At 40.6% G+C, this 27,831-nt stretch overlaps 1 protein-coding gene across 18 annotated transcripts in view; it reads left to right on the forward strand.

The window, feature by feature from the left end:
• Window positions 1–27,831, forward strand: part of NRXN1 (neurexin 1) — a 1,231,735-nt gene that overhangs the window by 961,035 nt on the left and 242,869 nt on the right. For all 18 annotated transcript variants that reach the window (XM_075266983.1, XM_075266984.1, XM_075266994.1 and 15 more), the window contains one exon: window positions 4,686–4,867. In XM_075266983.1, coding sequence (XP_075123084.1) covers window positions 4,686–4,867 — 182 coding nt within the window. The remainder of the gene's footprint in view (window positions 1–4,685; window positions 4,868–27,831) is intronic.

A 27,831-nucleotide genomic window follows, 5' to 3' on the forward strand; every position in this document is an offset into this window, starting at 1 on the left:
ATGTATCAAATACTGATGACCTGTCCTGGGGATAGATCATTGGTATCTCATTGTTAGGGGTCTGACACCCGTACCCTGCATTGATCAGCTGATCAAGCTCCTGGAAGCTGTATACAGAGTATATGGTGAGAATCAGTTCTGTTCCCATTCAAGTGAATAGTAGCAGAGTAAAGTCCTATGTATCGAATACACTCAGAACCTGCATCGATCATCTGATCTGGCTCCTGGAAGCTGTATATAGGGTATACATCCAGAATCAAGTGAAGGGGAGCAGAGCTGCAGTACCCCATAGGCACTATACACCTGACTAGGAGCAGAGTTGTTTTTGGCATGTATACAATGTTTACCATGATGTATACCATGTATACAAATTCTGGTGCCTGGATGAAGCCAGAACAACAAATTGCTGTGAGGTCAGCACTTCAGACCCCTACTGATCACATATTTATGGCCAATTTCCAATGCATATGGGGTCTTGGACACCTTTAAAGCAATCCTTCAGACCTCCCCTTACTAAGGGTCTTTATCGTTGAGTAACAGATACTTATCTTTTTCTCTGTTTGATATAGTAATCTGTATAATCGTTCTGTACTTGAATATGAAAACCAGATCGCCATGCAAAAACTTATTGAGTAACCTGTCCGAGTCTTACCATAGACAAGCTGAGGAGGCAGAGTTGCAAGGGGAGGGAGGGGGGAGCAGACTGAACCAATGATGAGGCGGGGGGAGGGGGGGGGTGGCTCAGACTACCTCAAACTCCCTGTAGATTCTGTAGTAAACTATAGTCACAGATCACTGCTATGAACTAATGGAGATGAGATAATAGCAGCCGAAGAGCAATATAAGCAGCAGACCTTCCTCGCCTGTAGGTAGTGACATTTTCAGCACATCGATTGTGATAGAATACTATTCATTTTAGAAACGGTCTTTCTCGAGGACTGTGTCAGCGATTCTCAATAACTTGGCACGGCTTTAAGAATCTCATCATGAGAAATCTCCGATACAGTGTGTACAATGGAGCGTTCTGATTCTTATATTGCAGGTGCTCTATCTGTCCGACCACACAGACTTCCTCTGGGAATAATGGCTGGCGAGCCTTCATGTTTGACTATAGATTTAGGCACGTTCCATAGGGCTAATGCAACTGCAAAAAGTTGGAGACGTTGATAAACACAAACTTATTTTAATCTCTGTTCCGACATTTACTTTCTCGGTATACATTATGTAAAAATGTGCAAAGTTGCCATTTTCGGAATTTCACCCACTCTAAACTAAGCCGTATGTATTACCGCTACAAATCCAAGCCTGGCTTCAAAGTCCTCTGACTATATGAGATTATAATTTAATCCCTCATTTACTTGTCTATAGCAAGTGCAACACTACTAAATCCCTTTCAAATCAGAGACAGGGACCATTTATTCCTAGGCAGCTGCCTTGAAAGCATATTGGATTTTTAACGCAGTCAGATATTCGATGCATTCTTCACCTGACATTAAACACAGTTTGCCTAGCACATGGGCATTGTAACCGGGAAGAAACAACTGGTTTGGTTTTAATAACATGAAGAATAGATTACCTGGTGGGAATCATTTAGAGAAAACATCAATGGGAAAAACAGAAGAAGTAAATGTGCGGGATCCGGAATTACGAGGGAGAAACAATAATAATTGGTAAATTCATAAAAAGTCTCTTTATTCTGCTTAGTAAAGTTAAAGGGATCCTATCATTAAAAGTCAATTTTTTTGTCCCTAACACGTAGGAATAGCCTTAAGAAAGGCTATTCTTCTCCTAACTTTAGATGTCTTCTCCACGCCGCTGTTCGGTATATAATCTGGTTTTCATTGGTGTGCAAATCAATTCTCTTGCAGCACTGGGGGCGGTCCCAAGCGCTCAAACAGTACTGGGGGCGTCCCCAATGCTGCCAGAGAACTCTCCAGTGCCGCCTCCATCTTCTTCAGGAACGGCTCTTCACGTGTCTTCTTCCGGCGGTGGCTTAAAACTTCTAGACCTAGGGCAAAACTGACTGCATGTCTGTCGGCCACAAGAAAACGGCCATTTTCTTGTGACTGGCGAGCATGCGCAATCGGCTTTGCCCTAGGTCTGAGGTCTAGAAGTTTAAAGCCACCGCCGGAAGAAGACGCGTGAAGAGGCTGTTCCTTAAGAAGATGGAGGCGGCGCTGGAGAGTTCTCTTGTAGCATTGGGGATGCCTCCAGTACTGTTTGAGTGCTGGGGACCGCCCCCAGTGCTGCGAGAGAACTCATTTCCATACCAACAAAAACCAGATTATATACCGAACGGCGGCACAGAGAAGCCATCTAAAGATAGGAGAAGAATAGCGTTTCTTAAGGCTATTCCTACTTGTTAGGGACAAAAAATTGACTTTTAATGATAGGATCCCTTTAAAGGGATACTAGACCTTGAGACTTTGTATTTTATATGTTATGTGCATTTAGAAGTGAGGCAACATTGTGGTTCCCATTCATCACACTATCACAACGTGCTATCCAAAGCCTGGCAAGGCTGCAATTTACACTTGGGTAGCCATGGGCCCCTGGAGCTTTGGCTATGGGTAGCCACCCAAAAAGATCCTATTATACTTCAGCAGTTACTTTCTAACAACTCATTGAGAAATTTGACAACGTTGTAGAGACCAAAAGAACAGACATTCATGGGTTACCATAAAGTTTCTCTAAAACTTCAGGAGATGTCCACACTAGGTCATAAGCTCCAAGTCTTCTTTAGTTTATATATCAAAAAATTTTCTGAGCTTCAGAATGTACCAGCTGTAAGTTATGGCCTCGGCGCACAATATATTTGCTTTACAATGCTGGATCCGTAACACACGGATATCGTAATGGGGAGAGATCACAGTAAGAAAGAAATTGTTATGGAGTTTCACAGTTGAATGAAGAGAAATTGTATCATTTAGAAGATAGAGAACACAATAAAGAATAAGGAACTAGTTAAAAGATCACTGATATAGTGTAATAATAAAGGGGCATTCAGCCTAACAATACGGAGGGAAGCAGGCCATGGCATCAGCGCATCAAAAGAAAGAAAATATGAGTTCAGATAAACATTTTCTCTGCTACAGAAGTTATCAAGGTTCTTGGTTCCATCCAACCCCATAAAGGATCAAAGAGGATATATTGCTACAGTATGTGTTGCTATGCCAACTCGCTTTAATTATGTGTCATAGCAAGAGTGAAGAAACAAAATGAAGTGACAAGTGATGGGTTGATGCCGGGTAGTGCATTAGCCGAGATCTTAGAGGAACATCGAAAAACAATGGATATCATACATAGTCCATAAATGACCTGATAGATATTTTTGGGCAGAATTTTTTTATTACAGAATTGAACACCTAGGTCTGTCATTTTATCGTAGTTATCCTGAGCTATGGTAAAGGTACGCACCTGTCATCGAACCCCGAAAGGGTACGGTATAGTCATACATGCTGGATTTGCATATTTTACTACGAGATCTATGGAAAAAATCACTCAGATCTCGGTTATGGAGGTGCAGTAAGATCAGGTTTAGCCTCTTTCAATAAGTAATACGCACACGGCTTATCTGACAGCTTTAGCATGTGGATCGTATGTGAGTAAGTACAATAGCTTGTTACCTATTCTTGTGGATTTTCCATGCTGAATGGGTTGGGGAATAGATAGAGAGTTCAATGTTATGAATATGATTTTATATAATACGTAAATGTATCCAAAACCAATAGTTGTGCAGAATCAGTAGTGGACAGACATCTCAACTGAAAGCGCGCTAGATCATCAATACATGGGAAAGAGGTGGCGCAACAATATAAATCATAGAATTATTTTTACAAACTAATATTGACATTACTGATCTCCAAATCTGATGCGATCCCACTGTTTTCTGTAGCCTGGTCTTCAACAATGACTTCTCAATATGGACAGGGGGCCACTGTGGCCATCACTGATCTGTCAATATTATTGAAGTCACCTCTGTAGTATAGACATGCTCATGTCAGGATATAAAGAGGGAGCAGCATCGGGAAGGGATGGGGCAGCCAGGAAAAATCCCTAAATTGATTTCGAGCAAACTTGGCCTCGCTTTGGGCAATGGTATACTGTGCCTGAAGACTGGGGTTGAGCCAATCTTGAGATTTCAGGATCGTTTTAAAAATCTGATAACTTTCCAGCCAATCGCGATTGTGAAATTTTCTCTATCGCCAATAGGGATCTGATCTTTCCCGATCGCTCAACCCTAATGTTAGTTTTTCCCACAATGACTGGCCAGTGCCAAGCCAAGCATTGTGGGAACTAACGTGAGACCTTGATCCTGCTGAAAAAGATCAGGATCGGAATTCCGATCATGATTGTGAAATTTACTCGATCGTTAATCGGAATCCGATCTTTTCCAATCCCGATAGCTCAAGCCTACTGAAGACGAATCCATGGATGGTACACTCCATTGGGTGCTATTGGGTTGTTACAGCATATGCTATATGGAATAATGATAATATCCTTTTTTCTGTCTGTGCTATTTCATTTACAGGTTGTTGAGGCCCCAAAAGTTCTCGGCCATTGTATCATTTTTGGCATTTATTAATTACAAAGTTATCTTAAGGGCATATATACATTGTCTTTTGTATGTTTAGTCTTCTCTTATTATATCGTATATCTTACCTGCGTTTTCTTCTCATTCACAGCTGGGACAACATACATCTTTAGTAAAGGAGGAGGACAAATAACATACACATGGCCACCGAACGATCGGCCCAGCACACGAGCAGACAGACTTGCTATAGGGTTTAGCACTGTACAAAAAGAAGCAGTATTGGTTCGAGTGGACAGCTCTACGGGACTGGGAGATTACTTAGAGCTGCATATTGTAAGTAATACCTTCTTATTTTTATGGCATGGCTCTATTATGTCCAAATTACCGGTGATAGTAGAGATTATTTTTTTATTGGATTATTAATATGATTTTTTTTTACTGCTGTTGTATGTACAGTGAAACGACTTTAAGACAAGCACCCAAAAATTGTGTTAAAATTCTTAGTATAATATAAAAAGATGTAAAAAATGTGTCACCGAAAATCTGGTTTAGGGAGTGGTTTCACCGTACACAATAGTAGAAAAAAAAGTATCAAAGAATCAAATGCAATAAATTTAGGAATTCCTAATACCCCCATAAGGGGCTCCAGGAAGCTGAGTTATAGGAGTGGAGCGATCTTATAGTAGTAACTAGGATAAGAATGCCAAATATTGGCTCAATTTGTACATGGCATAGTCTGGATTTGTGTTAGACTCTTTTTGCCCCTTATTAGGCAACATTGAGTTAGTTTAAGGAAATGGACATGGCCTGGTAGAAAAACATTGCTGAAAATAATGGTGCCGAAAATTTGTTAAAGAAAAAAGTTAAAGTAATATGACTTGTACATGTGGCGTCTGCATTGTACATGGACACCATATTTAACCATTCATGTCAATGTCTATATTCAGACGCCTGTCCTTTTTGAAGATCGTAGGTCCTCCAAAAATCAGCAGAAATGTTTTCTTTATCACTGATGCTGATGCTTGCAAGATGTATCACATCAATGGAAGTCTTAGGCTAAGTTCACACGGGGAACGGAAGCACGGATTTTGGCACCGAGAGTTACACGGGGAGCCGCGTCACTCTTGGGTCAAAACCCGCCTGCCACGACTGTCACGGTCACGGCTTCCCCCAACAGAGCAGGCTCAAATGAATGAGCCGACGCCGGAGGTTGCTGCCGCCAGGCGGACGCCGCAACTCATTGAACCATGGAATCCGCCTGAAGAAAGGGCAGCCCGCTTCTTTTTTTCATGAGCGGCAACATGCTGCTCTTGGAAAAAAGTAGCCTGGCGGTCTACATAGACCACCATTGTGAGGGGGCGGAATATGAAGTAGATTACGCACCATAATCGATCCCCTCTGTGCCCATGTGAACGGGCCCTAAGGGTTTGTGAAAAAAAGGATGACATCCACGCATCATCCATTTTTCAAAAACATATAGAAAGAAACCGAAAAAGTCAAGGTGCCTCAAATTCATCCTGAGCCACTGAAATCTAGGTTGTGCTTCTTCTGTCTTCACTACGTATGGGGATCACTTTGCACAAGTCCTAATAACTCACCTTCCTGGAACTATGGAAGATGATATTGAGTTTACCGACAACCAAACCTAATTTTTGTGGTTTTTGTAACATTTTGTATCATGTAAAGTCATTTCTAAAATTTTATATTTTGTTTTTATTTTGAATTTTGTTTATTGAACTCAAACCATTGTAGCCTTTTATGTTCTATAGACCAACAATAGGCTAAATATCATATTCCTTGAGAAAAATAGGAACACAACCTTAAAAACGATGACCCTAAGTGCTCAATATCTCTTCATACATACTGTACCTTCCATCATGTTCAATCTTTATATCCAGCTGAGAAAATGAACCATTTATGGCCAATTTTTCCTTAAAATCGTCTTACTATGTAGCTATAAGAACGACGCTACATTACAGTTTTTACTGTTTGGACGTCTACTGGTGTTCAGACTTAGCAAAAGAAAAACTGACTTATTGTATGTTGGGATCCCGAAGGGCAACTTGGAAATTTCACAGTTCTAACTTTTTTCAGAACATTAGTTGTTTATTTTTTCAATCCGTTACTTTGAAGGTTTTTTTTTACACTTTTATTTTTCCCGAAAGGAATTCCAATGTTGATGTCTTGGATAATCCTACAACATATAATAAAAATAAAAAGTGTTTGAAAAGCATAGTAAGGCAAAGATCACACAGTCTGCCATGTTCTTTGCCCTCAAGCTGTTTCACGAGATAGATTGGCAGTAGGTAGGTGTTTTAGCAACCTGTAACATTTCGAGAATTGTGACTGAGGTGTGTTTTTATAAATCTATAAATGGATCTTGTAGGATACTCAATGTATTCAGCACATACTATCGTCAGTGGTGTGCCCCATGTCATGTTGTAGTTTGGGGCATGTAGCCTGTTAGCTAAGGGTGGCCAATGAGACCCGGTCTGTTTTCCTGACATGTCTGTTTTGATAAATACTTGTTTCTTCCAACATTCTTACCAATTTGTGCTGTGCTTTCCCTGTGTTACCTTGAAAAATGATGAATAAATTGGCACCAATGACATCTTCCTTGCCAAAGGGTACAAGCTGCCACTGACAGCGCCAAATGGTCAGCTACAGATTGTATAGGAAAACACCCCAACTGGTGGCACACCGTCCCATATATTCATACATTTCTAGGAGGAATAACAGAGGGACTGTATAACCCAGAGAAGATTCTCTAGAATTGATGTCCAAGTATCTATTGGACCAGACAATATCACGAGTAGTGACGGGCCCGGTTTAATGGAGAGAGGGGATATGTCTTATCACACTTTTTTGTAAAGTCACTACTCATATAGAGTAGTAGATATGGCATAGACATGTACAGTACTGATCAAAAGATGGTCCTGTCTACAGTCATGTTATATGTGGGCTCTTTCTTTTGTACAAGCTTGACAATTGCTTAAAGTAGTTCTCCAAGGAGGGATTCTATACTTACATTCTTTGGATTGTATTCCTGATGCACTATGGGATTACTATAGTACAGGTAGCGATCACTGAACACAGGAGAGGGGGATGGAAGTGGCACAACTTGGTGGCTTTCTGGTTCCAATCCCATGGCCATCCCAGAAACCCATGGTTCAAACACATCGAACCCAGGAGAAATAAATATAGAAACCTACCCTGGAGAACCCCTTTAAAGTGGACTTTTTACCATTTCTACCAAGTTCAATACTTTCTGTCATATAGTAAATATAATCCACTAATTCTTGTACAGTTGGATTTTTTTTTTTGCAGCCCCCACTGTTGCCAAGCCATCAATGCAGTTAGATTTGATTTGATAATGCAGCTCTCTACTGTCAAGTGGGTGGTCTCTGGGAGGAACAGGCAAGGGGGTGTGATGCTGAACTCTTTGATACGAACCAATCAAAGGTGAACAGTATCAGAGAGCCCTGAATCATGTCCTTTTGTCTGCTCTAGTCCAAGACCACCCACTGGTCTTCAAAATAACTGGAGTGACTGCCATTGAAATAGTGGGACTAGAGAAAAAAAATTCCAACTGTGCTGTAATCCGTGGGTATCGCCTATGAAAGGATGCAAAGAAGTGAAGTTGGTGGAAGTGGTGAAAGGTCCACAAGCCACAGTGACATAACGTTTGACAATAGCTACACCATAGTCCAGGGCTAAATCGTTTGTGAAACCTGGAAAATTCCACTTTTCAGCCTTGTACAACAGATCCAGCCTGTTAATATTATTTATATTTCCAGTATGATTGCCTGAATATCAAGCGATGATAGCAGAGTCATAACCTTGATGCTTGATCTGCTGTTTGACATGTGTAATAAATGAATTTTCTATTACTCATGCCTTTGCAAAGAATGCTCCGGTGATATTTTGTTGGATAGTTTTTGATCCAGGACTGCATTTGTTCCTGGAACTCGGCATTAAATTACTGATGCATATAGTAATTCAGTTTTGTGAGAAGAAATGGCTGTGGATCAAGAAATTTTACCTCTAGGTCATCTAAGTGTATGTGTAAATCGATAGAACCAAAGTGAATAGGACTTACGGAGTCAGCTTTAGGAACCCCTTTAAGGCTATAAGATCAACAATGCATTTACTATGTTATATTCGTCATTGTATTGTTACATAATGTCCAGGTCCTGGAATGCGATAGCGGGAAATATATAACGTAAAGGCAACTTATAGCGTTTGGACGGTGAGATGACTAATTGGACAATGAACACTTAGTCGGATCCCTTACACATTCCTGTGGTCCATTTAGCATGGTAATCATATAGGTCGTTTCCGATTTCATAACCCAATCCTACTAAACCAATTACCAATTCTTCACCCTCTTATCATCGTTATAGGATTTCCTGCTACTTGATATTGTAAGCTGCCGTCATTAATCTTCCGTAATGACCATTTTATTAAATGCCCGGGACTTGGCATATACGCTTTCTGTATTTATCACACTTAGGATATTATTATACTGTAATGAAATGGAATGCCGTAGTATTGCGTGCAGACTTTTTATAGTGTTATTTCATAGATCCTAACTTATAAATAGTAATAGGGTCCAGAAGGTTTTTCCCCTGGTCTGTATTATGGTAGAAGATAATAAATCAAATTATACATAAAGCGAAAATTTTAGGTGCTTTTATGATTCTGTCCAAGAGGTCTATGTAATAGAGGGAGTAACACTGAGCTCGGTTATATATAGGTTTATAAGATTTAGAGCAGAGCTTCATAGTGAAAAGCAAGTAAGGAGACAGGACTCCTAGGAGAGACAGTAAGAGTCCGGGTTACTCCGCCTACACACAGTGATTGACACCTCTCGCTGTATCAGAGTGGGTACACAGAAGGCTGTCAGTCACTACTTATGGACAAATTGTAGCTGTCTCCTATAGGGTTGAGATTTTAAAGATTCGATTTTAAAATCCGATTTCCGATCATTTTCCAATCGCGATCGTGAAGTTTGCTCGATCGCCGATCGAGATCCGATCTTTCCCGAACCTGATTGCTCAATTGTACTGATTGTACATTATATACACTTTAGGGTTGAGCCGATCTTGAGATTTCAAAATCCAATTTCCGATCATTTTCCAGCCGACCCCGACCGTGAAATTTGCTCGATCGCCGATCGGGATCCAATCTTTCCCGAACCCGATCGCTCAACCCTACTCTCCTAGGAGTCTTGTCAAGACTTAAAGGGCCCTGTCCTGCACCAAATTGTATAGTGTAAACCTATATAGCACAGAGTTAGGGTTATTTCAGTAGGTAATAGGTGAGTGGAGGAGGAATGTTATAGGCAAGTGTGGAGGTCACAAACCAGGGCGGTATATTGTGTGTGTGGAGGCAATAAGGAGGCATTGGGCTATGTGGGGTCAGTAAAGGGGCATTATACTATATGCTGAACACTAAAAGCCATGTATTAGGGGGGATCACAGACATAACTTAGGAAAAAATCTATCCCTGCTCTCAACACATGGGAAATGGCCACTAATCCAAATGATTGGTTGAGTATCACTTTCAATGTGTTAAGAGGAAACAGGTGACTAGTGACTGAAGGAGAACAACAGAGGATTGGTAGGGAGAGTATGACTTATTTTATTATTTGACACCATTCTTTTAAAGGGAGTCTTCGACCAAAACACAACATATCAACCCAGTCTCGCAGATAGATAGGTTAGTCACCTGAATGAAGCAGAGCTTTCCTCTTGTGATGCAATGCCTCCATTGCCGAGATATCACTGTTTTTGACAATACACAAATGAGCTCTTTGGAGCAACAAATGCATTGTCATTGCTCCAAAGAAGTATGCAGCAGCACTCTTGAATAGCAATTTTTGGGTAATGATTTGCATATTTGCAAAAACAGTGATATCTCAACAATGGAGGCAGCAAATCACAAGGGGAAAGCACTGATTGATTGACACTAACCTATCTACCTGCAGGACTGGGGTGATATGCTGGTTCTGGTGACACTAGCCTATCTATCTGCAGGGCTGGGGTGATATGCTGGTTCTGGTGACAGTAACCTATCTATCTGCAGGGCTGGGGTGATATGCTGGGTCTGGTGACAGTAACCTATCTATCTGCAGGGCTGGGGTGATATGCTGGGTCTGGTGACAGTAACCTATCTATCTGTAGGACTGGGGTGATATGCTGGCTCTGGTGACAGTAACCCATCTATTTGCAGGACTGGGGTGATATGCTGGCTCTGGTGACAGTAACCTATCTATCTGCAGGGCTGGGGTGATATGCTGGATCTGGTGACAGTAACCTATCTATCTGCAGGGCTGCGGTGATATGCTGGTTCTGGTGACAGTAACCTATCTATCTGCAGGACTGGGGTGATATGCTGGTTCTGGTGACAGTAACCTATCTATCTGCAGGGCTGGGGTGATATGCTGGTTCTGGTGACACTAACCTATCTATCTGCAGGGCTGGGGTGAAATATGCTGGGTCTGGTGACAGTAACCTATCTATCTTCAGGACTGGGGTGATATGCTGGTTCTGGTGACAGTAACCCATCTATCTGCAGGGCTGGGGTGATATGCTGGTTCTGGTGACAGTAACCCATCTATCTGCAGGGCTGGGGTGATATGCTGGTTCTGGTGACACTAACCTATCTATCTGCAGGGCTGGGGTGATATACTGGTTCTGGTGACAGTAACCTATCTATCTGCAGGGCTGGGGTGATATGCTGGTTCTGGTGACAGTAACCTATCTATCTGCAGGGCTGGGGTGATATGCTGGGTCTGGTGACAGTAACCTATCTATCTGCAGGGCTGGGGTGATATGCTGGTTCTGGTGACAGTAACCTATCTATCTGCAGGGCTGGGGTGATATGCTGGTTCTGGTGACACTAGCCTATCTATCTGCAGGGCTGGGGTGATATGCTGGTTCTGGTGACAGTAACCCATCTATTTGCAGGGCTGGGGTGATATGCTGGGTCTGGTGACAGTAACCTATCTATCTGCAGGGCTGGGGTGATATGCTGGGTCTGGTGACAGTAACCTATCTATCTGTAGGACTGGGGTGATATGCTGGCTCTGGTGACAGTAACCCATCTATTTGCAGGACTGGGGTGATATGCTGGCTCTGGTGACAGTAACCTATCTATCTGCAGGGCTGGGGTGATATGCTGGATCTGGTGACAGTAACCTATCTATCTGCAGGGCTGCGGTGATATGCTGGTTCTGGTGACAGTAACCTATCTATCTGCAGGACTGGGGTGATATGCTGGTTCTGGTGACAGTAACCTATCTATCTGCAGGGCTGGGGTGATATGCTGGTTCTGGTGACACTAACCTATCTATCTGCAGGGCTGGGGTGAAATATGCTGGGTCTGGTGACAGTAACCTATCTATCTTCAGGACTGGGGTGATATGCTGGTTCTGGTGACAGTAACCCATCTATCTGCAGGGCTGGGGTGATATGCTGGTTCTGGTGACAGTAACCCATCTATCTGCAGGGCTGGGGTGATATGCTGGTTCTGGTGACACTAACCTATCTATCTGCAGGGCTGGGGTGATATACTGGTTCTGGTGACAGTAACCTATCTATCTGCAGGGCTGGGGTGATATGCTGGTTCTGGTGACAGTAACCTATCTATCTGCAGGGCTGGGGTGATATGCTGGTTCTGGTGACAGTAACCTATCTATCTGCAGGGCTGGGGTGATATGCTGGTTCTGGTGACACTAACCTATCTATCTGCAGGGCTGGGGTGATATGCTGGTTCTGGTGACACTAACCTATCTATCTGCAGGGCTGGGGTGATATGCTAGGTTATGGTGACAGTAACCTATCTATCTGCAGGGCTGGGGTGATATGCTGGTTCTGGTGACAGTAACCCATCTATCTGCAGGGCTGGGGTGATATGCTGGTTCTGGTGACACTAACCTATCTATCTGCAGGGCTGGGGTGATATACTGGTTCTGGTGACAGTAACCTATCTATCTGCAGGGCTGGGGTGATATGCTGGTTCTGGTGACAGTAACCTATCTATCTGCAGGGCTGGGGTGATATGCTGGTTCTGGTGACAGTAACCTATCTATCTGCAGGGCTGGGGTGATATGCTGGTTCTGGTGACACTAACCTATCTATCTGCAGGGCTGGGGTGATATGCTGGTTCTGGTGACACTAACCTATCTATCTGCAGGGCTGGGGTGATATGCTAGGTTATGGTGACAGTAACCTATCTATCTGCAGGGCTGGGGTGATATGCTAGGTTATGGTGATAGACTCCCTTTAAGTGACAAGGACAACCCTTTTAATACTCCTTAAATACTATTTTGTATTATATACAGAATATTGTAATGAAATTGCAAAGATTTTATGAATATGAGGATGTTAGAAAGCACGGTCAGGATTGAATGCTCATCTCCAGCATTTTAACCATTGACCCATATTCGTGCACTAGGAAACTAGTTGTCGGCTAATTAAATACTTACAGCCTAGGGAGCAAATGGTGAAATGTAAAAAGCAGTACATAATACCGAAAAGCTGTTTAATATCAAGGCCAGAAAACAGAATTAAGCAGAGTATGCTAATGCATCAACGCCCTGAGAAAGGGATTTATACAAAAGGCATAGCTGACACTTTGGTCAAGTATATTCACCTGAGTTAATCTCAAAGCTCTTAGCATCCACACTGTTGTATTAATAAGCAGACAAATTCATAGATAGGTTTTCTTCCCAAGGTGACCCTTTCTTTCCAAACACATTTCTTGTGATCCTTCAGTAGCTGAGGTTACAGTAAAATAATGGCTATATTTTTGATGTTCTTTATTAATTCCTATTTTTTTTTTGCTTGGGATTCGTACAGTCCACGGCTGATGGAATGTGCTTAATAAAATGCCCCTTCCCACGCGCTTCTGGAGGTTCCTTTATCGCTAGCATAAAATATAGAAAAATATGGAAACAAGTTAAAAATAAATATCAGGCCGGCTCACGTGCCACAAACAGTTCTAGATTATTCTGTGGATTATTGTATTTTCAATTTCAGTAATCCCCATTTTCTTTATCCACACGATTTATCTGCTTGAAATGCAAAGTCAGCGTTTCAAAAATAGGGATTCGAGTCTGGTTCAAAATGGACAAAGTATTATCTCTAGGAACATACCGGAGTTTGTTGGATTTGTCAACCTGCTCGTACAGACATATGGTTCCTTTGATAAACAGTGGAGCAATGAATACATACTGTGGTTTTTACAAAGATAACACAGGTTAACCAAGACCCTACACGGCCATCAACAAGGCCAAACACAGCCATCAACAAGAGTAAACACGGCCATCAACAAGACCATACACAGCCATCAACAAGAGTAAACACGGCCATCAACAAGACCAAACACGGCCATCAACAAGAGTAAACACGGCCATCAACAAGACCATACACAGCCATCAACAAGACCATACACGGCCATCAACAAGACCATACACGGCCATCAACAAGACCATACATGGTCATCAACAAGACTAAACACGGCCACCAACAAGACCATACATGGCCATCAACAAGACCATACACGGCCATCAACAAGACCATACACGGCCATCAACAAGACTAAACACGGCCACCAACACGACCAAACACGGCCACCAACAAGACCAAACACAGCCATCAACAAGACCAAACACAGCCACCAACAAGACCAAACACAGCCATCAACAAGAGTAAACACGGCCATCAACAAGACCATACACAGCCATCAACAAGACCATACACGGCCATCAACAAGACCATACACGGCCATCAACAAGACCATACATGGTCATCAACAAGACCAAACACGGCCACCAACAAGACCATACACGGCCATCAACAAGACCATACACGGCCATCAACAAGACTAAACACGGCCACCAACACAACCAAACACGGCCATAAACAAGACCATAGACGGCTATCAACAAGACCATACACAGCCATCAACAAGACCAAACACGGCTATCAACAAGACCATAGACGGCCATCAACAAGACCAAACATGGCCATCAACAAGACCATACACCAAATATATAGGCTTACCACCAGATACGTTCTCTCGCTGTAAGGCCCTGTTCAAACAGTGGAATTTGGAATGAAATTTGAGGTGGTTTTTAACCTTGGATTCCTCTCCAAATTCAGGCCTGTGTAAGCTGGGGTGGAAAGTCAAAGTAGAGCTTTGGATTTCTAGTGCGGATATGCTCGCTGACCAGCCACAATGGGGCTAGTCAACAGTAGTCCACGGAATCAACCATAGAATTTGTGGGAAGATCAAGAAGGATACTTCTTTTTTTCATCGTTCTCCACTGCGTCCCATCAAAAACAACTCTGGCCAGAATTCGGAGATGTTTTTGAGATGGAAGTCACCACACAATAAGCTGCAAATTACTCTATGTGAATGGCCCCTAAGGCTTCTAGATAGACAAGGCAGTTTTTAACTTTATTCCAATAACTGTACATTGTAACATTGTAACATCACACTATAAAATTCATTGAAAAAGTCCAATTGAGGCTGGGGCCCCAGGGGTCAGAAACATCATGATTTGCCCGTGGCGGAAATGCCATGGGAAAAATTGCAGTGTTTTACAGTAACTGCAAAGTGGATGGGATTCTTGCGAATCCCATGCCCACTCTGCGGTAAAAATTGTGGCTCGGTACGGTTTTAGAAATCGTAGCATGTCAATTATATCTACGGTATATAATTGTATCAGAAAGTCCGTGGAGGAAAACTCAACAAACTTTCTCTTTAAAGTGTTGTGGGAAGTGCCGCCACGGTTTTTCCCGCAGAGCCATATTGCAGTGGGTTGTCCAGGGGGCTTTAGCCTAAAAGGGTTTTCCAGCCTCAAATGCATTTTGGCATTTATATCTTCAGGATAGGTCACAACATAAGATCTGCAGTGGTCCAGAGTCCAGGTCCTGCACACATCTACTGATCCAGCTTGCTTTGTGTGCAAAAACACCATATAGCAACCTGTTCTGCTCCTCCTGCTCTATAACATGCCGTCCACCGATAAGACTCTATTTGTAACATGATGGGTTCCCTTTAATTCTTCTTCAGAACACATGTCTAGAACTAATATTGAGTTTATAGATACAATTGCACAAGACTAATATTATCGAAAAGGGTTAAACCAAAATGTGTTCCTCAAGGCAAAAACTCTTTCCCCACCAGTGATGTAATATTTATTACCTCCCGTAACCGTATCCAAGAGGTGCCAAATGTGGCTTCTACATAAACCTCCGCCACAGATTTCTGTCTCTCTTTGGGAGATATTATTGTCCATAAAAATGTCTAAATTACCAGAAGTTTTACTGGCAAAGCTAAAAATGGTAACGATCTATTTAACCAAATTTACAATTTATAAGCGCGTGTGTGCGAGAGAAATATAGAAAATTTCCCACAATCTGAGAAGCGGCACAGACATAGTGAAATCACCCTCCGTATCATGCAATTTCATGCAGCACCACAATCTACAACACAAAGGCTAAAAGTGTGACAGCATGGGGCTAGTGTAACATATACTTAGCGTAAATGAATGAAAAATAATGAATAGCCAGATTCGGTAAATTGCCCGACTAATATTTATAAGACGTGCAGCAGGAATGGACGCGCTAAAGCTTAACATTTGTTAATTACTGTTAACATTCAAGGAGATTGCGGAAATACAAAAGCAATGAATAAAATGGCCATAAAATAGAAAAGGTCATTCAGAAGCAGCGCTACAGAACACGTCCTTGTAACAGGGTAGCTGCTGCGAGGACGATAAGCGCGGTATGCAGCCGCTAATCCACCAGGGTTTGGATGGAGAAGTTAAGTAGTCAGCGTTCCGGACTTTGTGAGTTATGAGTTACATCAGATTTAAGTAACATAAAGTAAAGCGATCTCGATGCTATGGTGCTAGCAGTAGATTTACAACGGGGATATACTGTAGAATGGGGATGAAACAGTGTATTTTTGTTGATGTAGGTGGAGTAAAGCTGTGTGCGGAAAGGGTAATGAAATTAGCTTAAAGGGGTTCTACGGTTCTTGAGAACTGATGGCCATAGCTTAGGATACGTTATAATTAGAGATGAGCGAGTAGTGCTCGATTGAGTAGGTATTCGATCGAATACTACAGTATTCGAAATACTCGTACTCGATCAAGTACCACTCGCTATTCGAATGTAAAAGTTCGATGCAGAACCAGCATTGATTGGCCGAATGCTATACAGTCGGCCAATCAACGCTGGTTCTTCTCCTACCTTTAGAAGTCTTCTCTGTGCAGCTTCCCCACGGCGTCTTCCGGCTCTTCATTCACTCTGCCAGGCATCGGACCTGGGCAGAGCCGACTGCACATGTCTGCTTGTAGTGTGGGCATGCGCAGTCGGCTCTGCCCAGGCCCGATGCCTGGCAGAGTGAATGAAGAGCCGAAAGATGCCGCGGGGATGCTGGAAGGAGAAGACTTCTCGGAGAAGACTTCTCGGAGGATCCAGCCCGACCCTCACTCGTGGACTTGGTAAGTATAATTTGATCGAATATTGCCTACCCCTGAAACGAGCATTTTCCCCCCATAGACTATAATAGGGTTCGATATTCGATTCGAGTAGTCAAATATTGAGGGGCTACTCGAAACGAATATTGAACCTCGAACATTTTATTGTTCGCTCATCTCTAGTTATAATCAGGGTTGAGGGATCGGGAAAGATCGGATCCCGATTGGCGATCGAGCAAATTTCACGATCGGGATCGGGTGGAGATTATCGAAAATCGGATTTTGAAATCTCAAGATTGGCTCAACCCTACTGTATAAATAATATACAATTAGGGTTGAGCGATCGGGATCGGGAAAGATTGGATCCTGATCGGCAATCAAGCAAATTTCATGATCGGGATGGGGTGGAAAATTATCGGAAATTGGATTTTAAAATCGATCCTGAAATCTCAACCCTAGTTATAATATATTAGATTGGTGGGAGTTCAACTTTAGGCACCAGGGACAGCCCCGTAACAACAAGCACTGCACCCCTTACTTGTTTACCAGGTATAGATTAATACTTCTGGTTGTGGCTTTGCCTTATATTACAGTTCTGAGCAGCTCAGTCCCCTTGAAATGAGTCAGATGTGACTGCGTTACAATACCAGGCACGGGCATTACTTAAAGTAAGGGGGACATGGTGCTGGTGATGGGCACTGGTAATAAGAGTCGGACACCCATTGATCTGATACAGATAAGCCATTAATTTTGTAGAACTGTAAACCCCTCTAAGGCTGAGGCCATATGTTGCCGGGATTGTTTGTTGCAGATTTTGCTTCAGGTTTTCGAACCAAAGCCAAGAGTGTCTTCCAAAAGGAATGGGGAATATAAAGGAAGCTCTGACACTTCTCCCTTCTGCCGCAAATTCGCAAATGGCTTCAACTCAAAAAAAAAAAGAAAAAAAAAAGCAAATCAATCAGCTTTTCTGCCATGTGCAACTTTAACAAAAATTCTACTAAGAAAACACCTTGCCCTTTTGTTGTTCTGCCAATAAATAACCTGTTGTGCTCTGTAGATGAGTATCTCTTTTTAGGGAAATAAAAAGGTTTTCCTGGAAAACGTAGGTCATCTGGTATGGAGCCCAACTTCTCAATGAGTGGTCTATCACCCGTGGCTCTCCTGGTGGTGTGAAACAAGACAGCCTCAGATTGATTAACCATAGTATGGAGACCTCTCTTCTGAATGTGCTAAAGACGTTTGATTCGGATGGTAAACTCATTGCCAACAAATGTCAGTAGCAAAAAATACTTGGGGACCCAAAAAACAGAAACCCTATCCACTTAAAAAGCAGTTACCTGCAGAAACCTGTGGACCCTATAGACGGTTACCTTCTGAAATCTCTGTAGAGAAGATTGGGGGCCGGAGTCCCTACATGGTCACCCGCAGCCTTACCCTACTCCTTGTAACATTCCAGAGAATAACATAGAAGAGCCAAGCCATGGTGGCACTCTAGATAGCATGGCATCACTTACACATGCTTCCAAAGTTGTTTTTTTTATCATGTTCCCCAAGTTTTTCTTGTATTCCAGTTTATTCCAATGTGCAGAAAATATAATTAGGTAAATTTTCTTCGTATAAGAGTGTGAAAAATGTGAGCACTTGAGATAAGTAAAGTATCTTGTGAGCCTCATAGGGACTGTGACCTAGTGGTTATGTTCTCTATACATTGTTGCAGATTCTGTATACACTGTGTATAAATAATGAGGAATTAATATTAAACCAATAACCAGGGAAAGGTCCGTCACATAAATGTTCTTTCTGTAACCAATGAAATACTTTATTTGAAGAATCAAATGTCACCCTGGTTGTGTTTGTTGGCCGTGGCCCAGCCCGAATATCATCCAACATTTTACGGAAATGATCAGTAGAATGGTTCCCAAGATAACTAAACTGTCCAGATTATTGCAAGAAGTGCAAAATTTATTATGTTAATTCTTTAGTATACCTTAAGTGTATGTCAGAAATCTTATAGGGGTTCTCCAACTCCCAAAAAATCTCTGCAAATCCATCCACAGCAGTGTTATATCCGCAGTGTTTCCTTGTGCAGCCTTTTCTTTGCTTTATTTTAATTGTGACTCCTTGTATCCCTGTTATTTACATGCAGTGAATTTGTGGACAAATTACATTTCCCATAATGCATCTGCCTGCTCTCACTCCCTGACTCCCTGTGTTTACTGCTCACAGGGGGGAGGGGGAGTCAGCTTTCAAAGGAAACATCACAGCATCATGTGACCTCCGATGTGGGTGAGATTTATTACCTGTGATTTCATTGGAGGGGACAGCAAGGAGATGCATCATGGGAAACATAGTTTGTTCACAGATTTACTGCATGTAAATAACAGCGATACAAGAAGTATCAAGTAAAATAAAGCCAAAAATTTAATGACACATTAGAATTAGTCTGTTATTGTCTGTTTTTATACTGTTCAGTTTTAGCTTTTTCTTTTGTTTCTGCTTTCTGAGCACGTGCAAAAATAAAAAGGACAGTATAACAGACAACCATCTGTTACTATTCATTAGCGATAGACATTAAAGGGGTTGTCCAGGCAAAAATAGATGACCCTTTTAAGTTTTATATCAGCTGGGGCAGTAAAAAATTTTTTAAAAAATGCATACTCACCTGCCCCAGAGGCTCCGTGTCCTTCCAGTGCATCCCGGTTCTTCTGCTTTGGCGGCTTCTCCCAGGTCTCTTCCAGAATTCACAAGACCACTGAGCCCAATCACCTGCTTCTGCGGAAGTTAAAAGGGTTGTCCATTTTTGCCCCTGTAGGAGTCAAGTCATGGTCCTAGCCAGTAATAGACAGCTGTTGTGGACATTGCTCAGCATCTCCTGCTCTATAAGCTGCTGCCTATAGATTGGTCTGTGTTGCCAAGTTCCCTAGAAGTAGTAAATGCAATAGTGCCCTGTACGGTGGTGTAACTAAAGTCTTGTGGCCTGTGTGCAATGTTTTTTCTGGGCCCCCTACCTCATCCCTACAGAAAACTCTTGATAAGTGATGGTTACGGGTCTTAACGAGTTTAATCCACCTGACTGTGGTTCGGGTAATCTGTGGGTCTCCTTGGTTTATGGGCCAGATGGAAGCTGCAATCTCAATACTGATGCCAGTGCTTATGGGCCCCTGGATCTCAGTGCCACTGCACCCCTCATATTACACCCCTGGCCCTGTATCTTGCTATTTGCTATTGAGACTCAGGACTAGAGGGGCACTGCTTTCCTACACTGTGTACCCCTATACATTGGGTGGCAGCAGTCAAATGGGAGTGATGCTCTGCAGGGACACTTCAGAGGAGTGGCTGTATTGAACAATACAGCAGCCTCTACATTCTCAGGATTGGTGGTGGTCCTTGAGGTTGGACCCCGGCCGGTCATATTGCGAATGCATAGCCTATCCATGTACTAGTATCTTATAAGATAAGAATCCCCCTTTAACGTTCCATCTCCCTATAGTTCTGTATATGTATCCATCATCCCATAAACATGACACAGCTGTCATCAGAATCCACAGTTCTTTGTATTATTGAGGATAATATATATATATATATATATATATATATATATATATATATATATATATATATACACACACATCGGCCACTTTATTAGGTACACCTGTCCAACTGCTCGTTAACACTTAATTTCTAATCAGCCAATCACATGGCGGCAACTCAGTGCATTTAGGCATGTAGACATGGTCAAGACAATCTCCTGCAGTTCAAACCGAGCATCAGTATGGGGAAGAAAGGTGATTTGAGTGCCTTTGAACGTGGCATGGTTGTTGGTGCCAGAAGGGCTGGTCTGAGTATTTCAGAAACTGCTGATCTACTGGGATTTTCACGCACAACCATCTCTAGGGTTTACAGAGAATGGTCCGAAAAAGAAAAAACATCCAGTGAGCGGCAGTTCTGTGGGGGGCGGAAATGCGTTGTTGATGCCAGAGGTCAGAGGAGAATGGCCAGACTGGTTCGAGCTGATAGAAAGGCAACAGTGACTCAAATAGCCACCCGTTACAACCAAGGTAGCCAGAAGAGCATCTCTGAACGCCGCACAGTACGTCCAACTTTGAGGCTACAGATGGGCTACAGCAGCAGAAGACCACACCGGGTGCCACTCCTTTCAGCTAAGAACAAGAAACTGAGGCTACAATTTGCACAAGCTCATCGAAATTGGACAATTGAAGATTGGAAAAACGTTGCCTGGTCTGATGAGTCTCGATTTCTGCTGCGACATTCGGATGGTAGGGTCAGAATTTGGCGTCAACAACATGAAAGCATGGATCCATCCTGCCTTGTATCGGTAACGGTTCAGGCTGGTGGTGGTGGTGTCATGGTGTGGGGAATATTTTCTTGGCACTCTTTGGGCCCCTTGGTACCAATTGAGCATCGTTGCAACGCCAAAGCCTACCTGAGTATTGTTGCTGACCATGTCCATCCCTTTATGAGCACAATGTACCCAACATCTGATGGCTACTTTCAGCAGGATAATGCAATGCCATGTCATAAAGCTGGAATCATCTCAGACTGGTTTCTTGAACATGACAATGAGTTCACTGTACTCCAATGGCCTCCACAGTCACCAGATCTCAATCCAATAGAGGAGCATCTTTGGGATGTGGTGGAACGGGAGATTCGCATCATGGATGTGCAGCCGACAAATCTGCGACTGCAACTGTGTGATGCCATCATGTCAATATGGACCAAAATCTCTGAGGAATGCTTCCAGCACCTTGTTGTATCTATGCCACGAAGAATTGAGGCAGTTCTGAAGGCAAAAGGGGGTCCAACCCGTTACTAGCATGGTGTACCTAATAAAGTGGCCGGTGAGTGTATATATATATATATATATATATATATATATATATATATATATATACACTCTTGGCCATTCATTCATAGAGCGAAGAAATAAATGAGATTCATCAATTAATCTCCCTTCCCGGAGGTGTCTGACAGCTCCTCATCCTCATAGACAGGACTAGGCATGTTTAGCTGTGCCAATTGGCTCTGTTAATTGGGTGATCAGGAGTGTTAATTGCCTGTTATCTTCTGACTATAACCAGCTCCATTCTCCACTCTACCCTTCATATGACCTGATGTGGCCGGCCTGTGGATCTGCCATGTTCTCAGTTTCACTATTGATCCCTCTAAGATATCTCCATGACAAGCTCTGTTGAGAAAGCATCAGGAACTTCAGTCAGCAAACACGGCATTAGCCCGGCCACAATCGGGTTGTTGTTTTTTTTTAATCCCAGACCTGAAAATAATGCGATCAAAAAAATCTTTCCTTCCTTCTCCAGAACAGGGAGCAGTACATAATAACAATTACTCTATGATAATGGTAAGGCAATAACAATGCCAGGAACAGTACAGTATAAATAAATATGCCCTTTATTGCAGCTCTGTCAAGGTGAAGAGAAAAACACCTTTCGTTGCAGCAATGAAATTAGTTACATAAATATTGCATGCATTTAGATGTTACACTTGGCTGGAACTTAACCTATTATAGTCTACATTAATTGTTTTGAATAATGGAACAAACTGGGGAAAGTCATGAAAGTTAAAACACTGATCAATGGGAATTCATAAATGGGTTTCCAGCATCGACTGCTCGAAGTAATCTCACATTCACCTCCGAAGATTAATGGAAGAAATAAAAACCTACGTAATAGCAGCTGTCAGCCCGAGCCTGTCCTCTACATCCAATACAATGCTAAGAGGAGAAATGGTCATTATTTGGAGAATTAATTTAATAAGAATAATAATGTTGGAAATAATAATAATAATAATAATAATAATAATAATAATAATAATAATAATAATAATAATAATAGTTAAAAATTAAATATAATACATAATTATAAATATATAATCATTCAATATTATATACTACTACTACTACTACTACTACTAATAATAATAATAATAATAATAATAATAATAATAATTATTATTATTATTATTATTATTATTATTATTATTATTATTATTATTGTAGTAGTAGTAGTAGTAGTAGTAGTAGTAATAGTAGCAAAAAAACGATAAGCACACATTAATAACAATATAGAATAATATAAATACAACAATAATGATTATAATAACAACAAGTATAATTATCTTACAAGTAATAATAATAATAATAATAATAATAATAATAATAATAATAGCAACAATAATAATTATAGTAAAGGTAATAATAACAACAACAATAATAGTAACTATAATAACAACAAAAACAGTATATTAAATATATTATTATTATTATTATTATTATGAGTATTATTATTATTGTAATAATGACAAAAAGTATTAGTAAAAGTAATAATATAAAATAAAATAATAAAAATACAACAACAATGATTATAATAACAACAAGTATAATTATATTACAAGAAACAATAACAACAATAATAGTAACAATAATAATAATAATAATAATAATAATAATAATAATAATAATAATAATAATAATAAAAAAACAACAACTTATTAAATAATAATAATAATAATAATAATAATAATAATAATAATAATAATAATAATAATAATAAACAGAGTTTATTCCAAAAGTTTTAATTCCATAGAGTCTAAAAGTTTTGTGATTCTCAAGTCAGCAGCTCCTGCATTTATAGGCATAGCAGAATCTACCGGTAGTATTTCTTCCGATCACCGGACTGCCTCCTGCTGTGTTTGGTCCATATTGGGCGCCAAAACAATCGATATTGATAGAGTTGGTGACTCTTCCAATGCCTATGAGTCCATGAATTGCCTTGTCGCGTTCTGCTTTCAGACATCACACCTTCACTTATTATTGGTTTTCAAAGCAGTCAGAAACCTATTTAGAAAATATTTGAGAAAATTGCAACAAAATTAATTTTGTAAGATTTGCTCTATCACTTTTTCTATCTATCTATCTATCTATCTATCTATCTATCTCCTATCTATCTATCTATCTATCTATCTATCTATCTATCTATCTATATATCTCCTATCTATCTATCTATCTATCTATCCATCCATTATCTATCTATCTATCTATCTATCTATCTATCTATCTATCTATCACTTTGTCTATCTATCTATCTATCTATCTATCTATCTATCATCTATCTATCTATCTATCTATCTATCTATCTCTTATCTATCTATCTATCTATCTATCTATCTATCTATCTCCTATCTATAATCTATCTATCTATCTATCTATCTATCTATCTATCTCCTATCTATCTATCTATCTATCTATCTATCTATCTATCTATATATCTCCTATCTATCTATCTATCTATCTATCTATCTATCTATCTACTATGTAACTATCTATCTCCTATCTATCTATCTATCTATCTCCTATCTATCTATCTATCTATCTATCTATCTACTATGTAACTATCTATCTCCTATCTATCTATCTATCTATCTATCTATCTCCTATCTATCTATCTATCTATCTATCTATCTCCTATCTATCTATCTATCTATCTATCTATCTATCTATCTATCTATCTATCTATCTATCTATCACTTTGTCTATCTATCTATCTATCTATCTATCTATCTATCTATCTATCACTTTGTCTATCTATCTATCTATCTATCTATCTATCTATCTATCTATCTCCCTCCTATCTATAATCTATCTATCTCCTATCTATAATCTATCTATCTCCTATCTATAATCTATCTATCTATCTATCTATCTATCTATCTATCTATCTATCTATCTCCTATCTATCTATCTATCTATCTATCTATCTATCTATCTATCTCCTATCTATCTATCTATCTATCATCTATCTATCTATCATCTATCTATCTATCTATCTATCTATCTATCTATCTATCTATCTATCTATCATCTATCTATTGTGCTGTGTTGATATACTAGGTTCTGGTGGCAGATTCCCTTTAATCATTTATTGTGTATTATACCAATTTTCCCATTGCACTGTACCAATTGCATGTTTTTGGTGAGCATCATAGGACATGACCAGTGACCCCACGGTATGCCAGACCAATCTTTGCACTTATGGAAGGGATCTCCATTGTTCATCATAAATCAAAATGAGTAACTTCTCCATGGCGGTTGCCATAACTGTTCTTGTTACTTTCTTTTACATATTCCTTTATGTTTCCTAATTATTCTGCCTTGTATCGCGCTGTTTTGTAATTCATTTCTCGTGCCATTGTATGTATATGACTATATCGCCTCTTTATACCTTCGGCATTTCTTTAGCCGTGGCTCGCTGTAGGGGATATTATTTGACCTGCGAGAACCTTTACATGCCTATTCGAAATTTAGATGTTTTTTTCTTTCTCCTTTGGAATTTATTACATTACCAAACAATCATAGCACATATTCATTACTAAAATGTGATTCCTTGTGTAAGAACAATGCTCTATTAGCAAAAAGCAATATCCACAGGATGGTGAATTACCAACAGTAAATAGTTATTATGTATGAATAGAATCGCATGTGGCTTATTATGTCTGCAGGCTTCTATTCTCTCCTTTTTTTATTTTACTCATTATAGGTTATACAGTACAGTAGTAAAGAATAGCAGCGGTTCCCATGGTATTTTGCAAGCTATATTTTCCTAGTGAAAAATAATAAGGGAATGTAATATAGAGATTCTATGTATAGAAGCTTTTAGCAAAGACCCAAAGACCTTTCATTCCTACTTGATAAGGTCTACAGGATAGTCTCCCGTCTTTCCCAGTGTATAAATGGACACTGTATTTGTCTAAAATAAACCAACATAATCGATACAGGCAACAGAATGCTAAGGGATACAACGATGTTTAACATGAATATATGCATTATAGACTATTGATTTAACAACTTAAATCCCTTCTCAAGGATCCTGTCTGTACTGGTAGCTTATGTAAATTGAAGACTCTTCCCAAATATATTGCTTTAGAAATTCAGCTTTGTTTGGCTACTATGTGGGCTTATTCCTCCCATAACCGTTACCATAACCTCGGACCTGTGAGATAGGACAAGTGATGTCACTCACTGCTCTGCCAGCAGGACAATCAGTTCAGCTGCAGTTTGTTTATAAAGCCGGTCTTTTATCTCTCTATGTAAACACACAGATAACACTGAGTCCTTCTCTACAAGCATCTGCATAAGTATTGTGATACTTCAGTGTCCCGTTCAGCAAGAGGAAGGGGAGGGGGATTACAGGAAGTGAAAATAAGAAACAACAGGCAGACTGCTCAAACACTGAGATGGGAAACCCCTTTAATAACCACTCAATGATCTGTTTTTAAGGACATATTGACTTATTGCTCCTACAAGTGCTAACTTCAGGAGCCTAAAGCTGGCCATCACATACACGGGCTGGTTAATCATGGGTTGTGCACAAGAAAACCAGCATACAAGCCCCCATTTTTGGTGCAAATCAGAATTTTTGTGCAAAAATTGTGACTCTTTACATTTTATGCCGCACAAACCACTCAACGAAAGGTGGGGTGAGGTGGGAAAGGGCCATTGGCCCCATTAGATTTGCCATAATTTATTCTAGTGTTCTGAACTATAAGATGCTAGAAATCTGTCAGTAAGGAGTTGATATAGTCCTGTGTTTAGGCACATGAACCCCAAAGGATGTACCAATGACAAGGCATGAACCTCATCGTAAATTAGATGTAAACTCTAGTGGGGTTGGAATGATTAAGACTGGTGTGCAAAACTCTTGAAAAATCAGTATTGTTTTGGCAATTTTTGTTGCAATTTTTTCAGGAAAGCTCAGAATAAAGAATTTATAATTTATACTTTTTCCTCATGGCTTTGGTGCAAAAAAAGCTATAGCAAAAACTTCCACAAAAGACAATGTGACGCCAACGTTAATGCATTTCTATCCTATGGAGGTGGAAGGTGAGCAGCAGCTGGAGACCAACACGGCCATTAACCTCAGGGAAAAACAATTTCAAAATCCAATCTGTCTGATTTTTCCTTGAAAACAAACGCCCGAGTGTGTCTAACCAACCCTATAGATATTAGGTTTTAGGTGGAATCTGCTGATAACAATTGGATTAGAGAGGAAAAATTCCACACGTGGGATATCTCCTGAAAGCCCAAAGTCTAAGGCAGATTTCATGCATCTTGAGTGTAATGTGAAGGGTATAAATGCTCCAACTGTACGTGGATATTGAGTTTTTTCAGTCCAAAACAATTTAGTACAGTATTAGGTTGGAGATGATAGACTGTAATTCTCAAATGGAAGACTTTGTGGCCAGCAATGTAGAATTTAGTACCATGTCCTTAGTACTCCTTAGTCAATGGAATCAACTGTTCCCCTGACTACCATAGACTACCATAGCCTCTCACCTCTACCAAGTTAGTCTTCTCTACATTGAGCTGATGAGATGCAATAACATCGAAACGGCCGCCCTCGGTTGAGAGACTATACCTGGTAATAATCCCAGCATCATTGCAAAACAAAGGCCTCTTGGAAGGTCGAGCATGATGTTAAAGGGAGCAGCCTTTATTGGGCTATATCACTGAGAGTCTGTCTTCCTAATTACATCAGGGAAGACAGGCTTGCACATTCCAGTGAGTGCCCTCTATTGGTTTGCAACACTGAGGCACCTGACTTCCTAATTACATCAGGGAAGACAGGCTTGCACATTCCAGTGAGCGCCCTCTATTGGTTTGCAACACTGAGGCACCTGACTTCCTAATTACATCATGGTAGACAGATTTGCATATTCTTCCCATAGTACCATAGACCAAGTAATGATATGATGAATAATAGGATAA

The sequence above is a fragment of the Leptodactylus fuscus genome, chromosome 3 (assembly GCF_031893055.1).
Source record: "Leptodactylus fuscus isolate aLepFus1 chromosome 3, aLepFus1.hap2, whole genome shotgun sequence".
Classification (NCBI taxonomy): Eukaryota; Metazoa; Chordata; class Amphibia; order Anura; family Leptodactylidae; genus Leptodactylus; species Leptodactylus fuscus.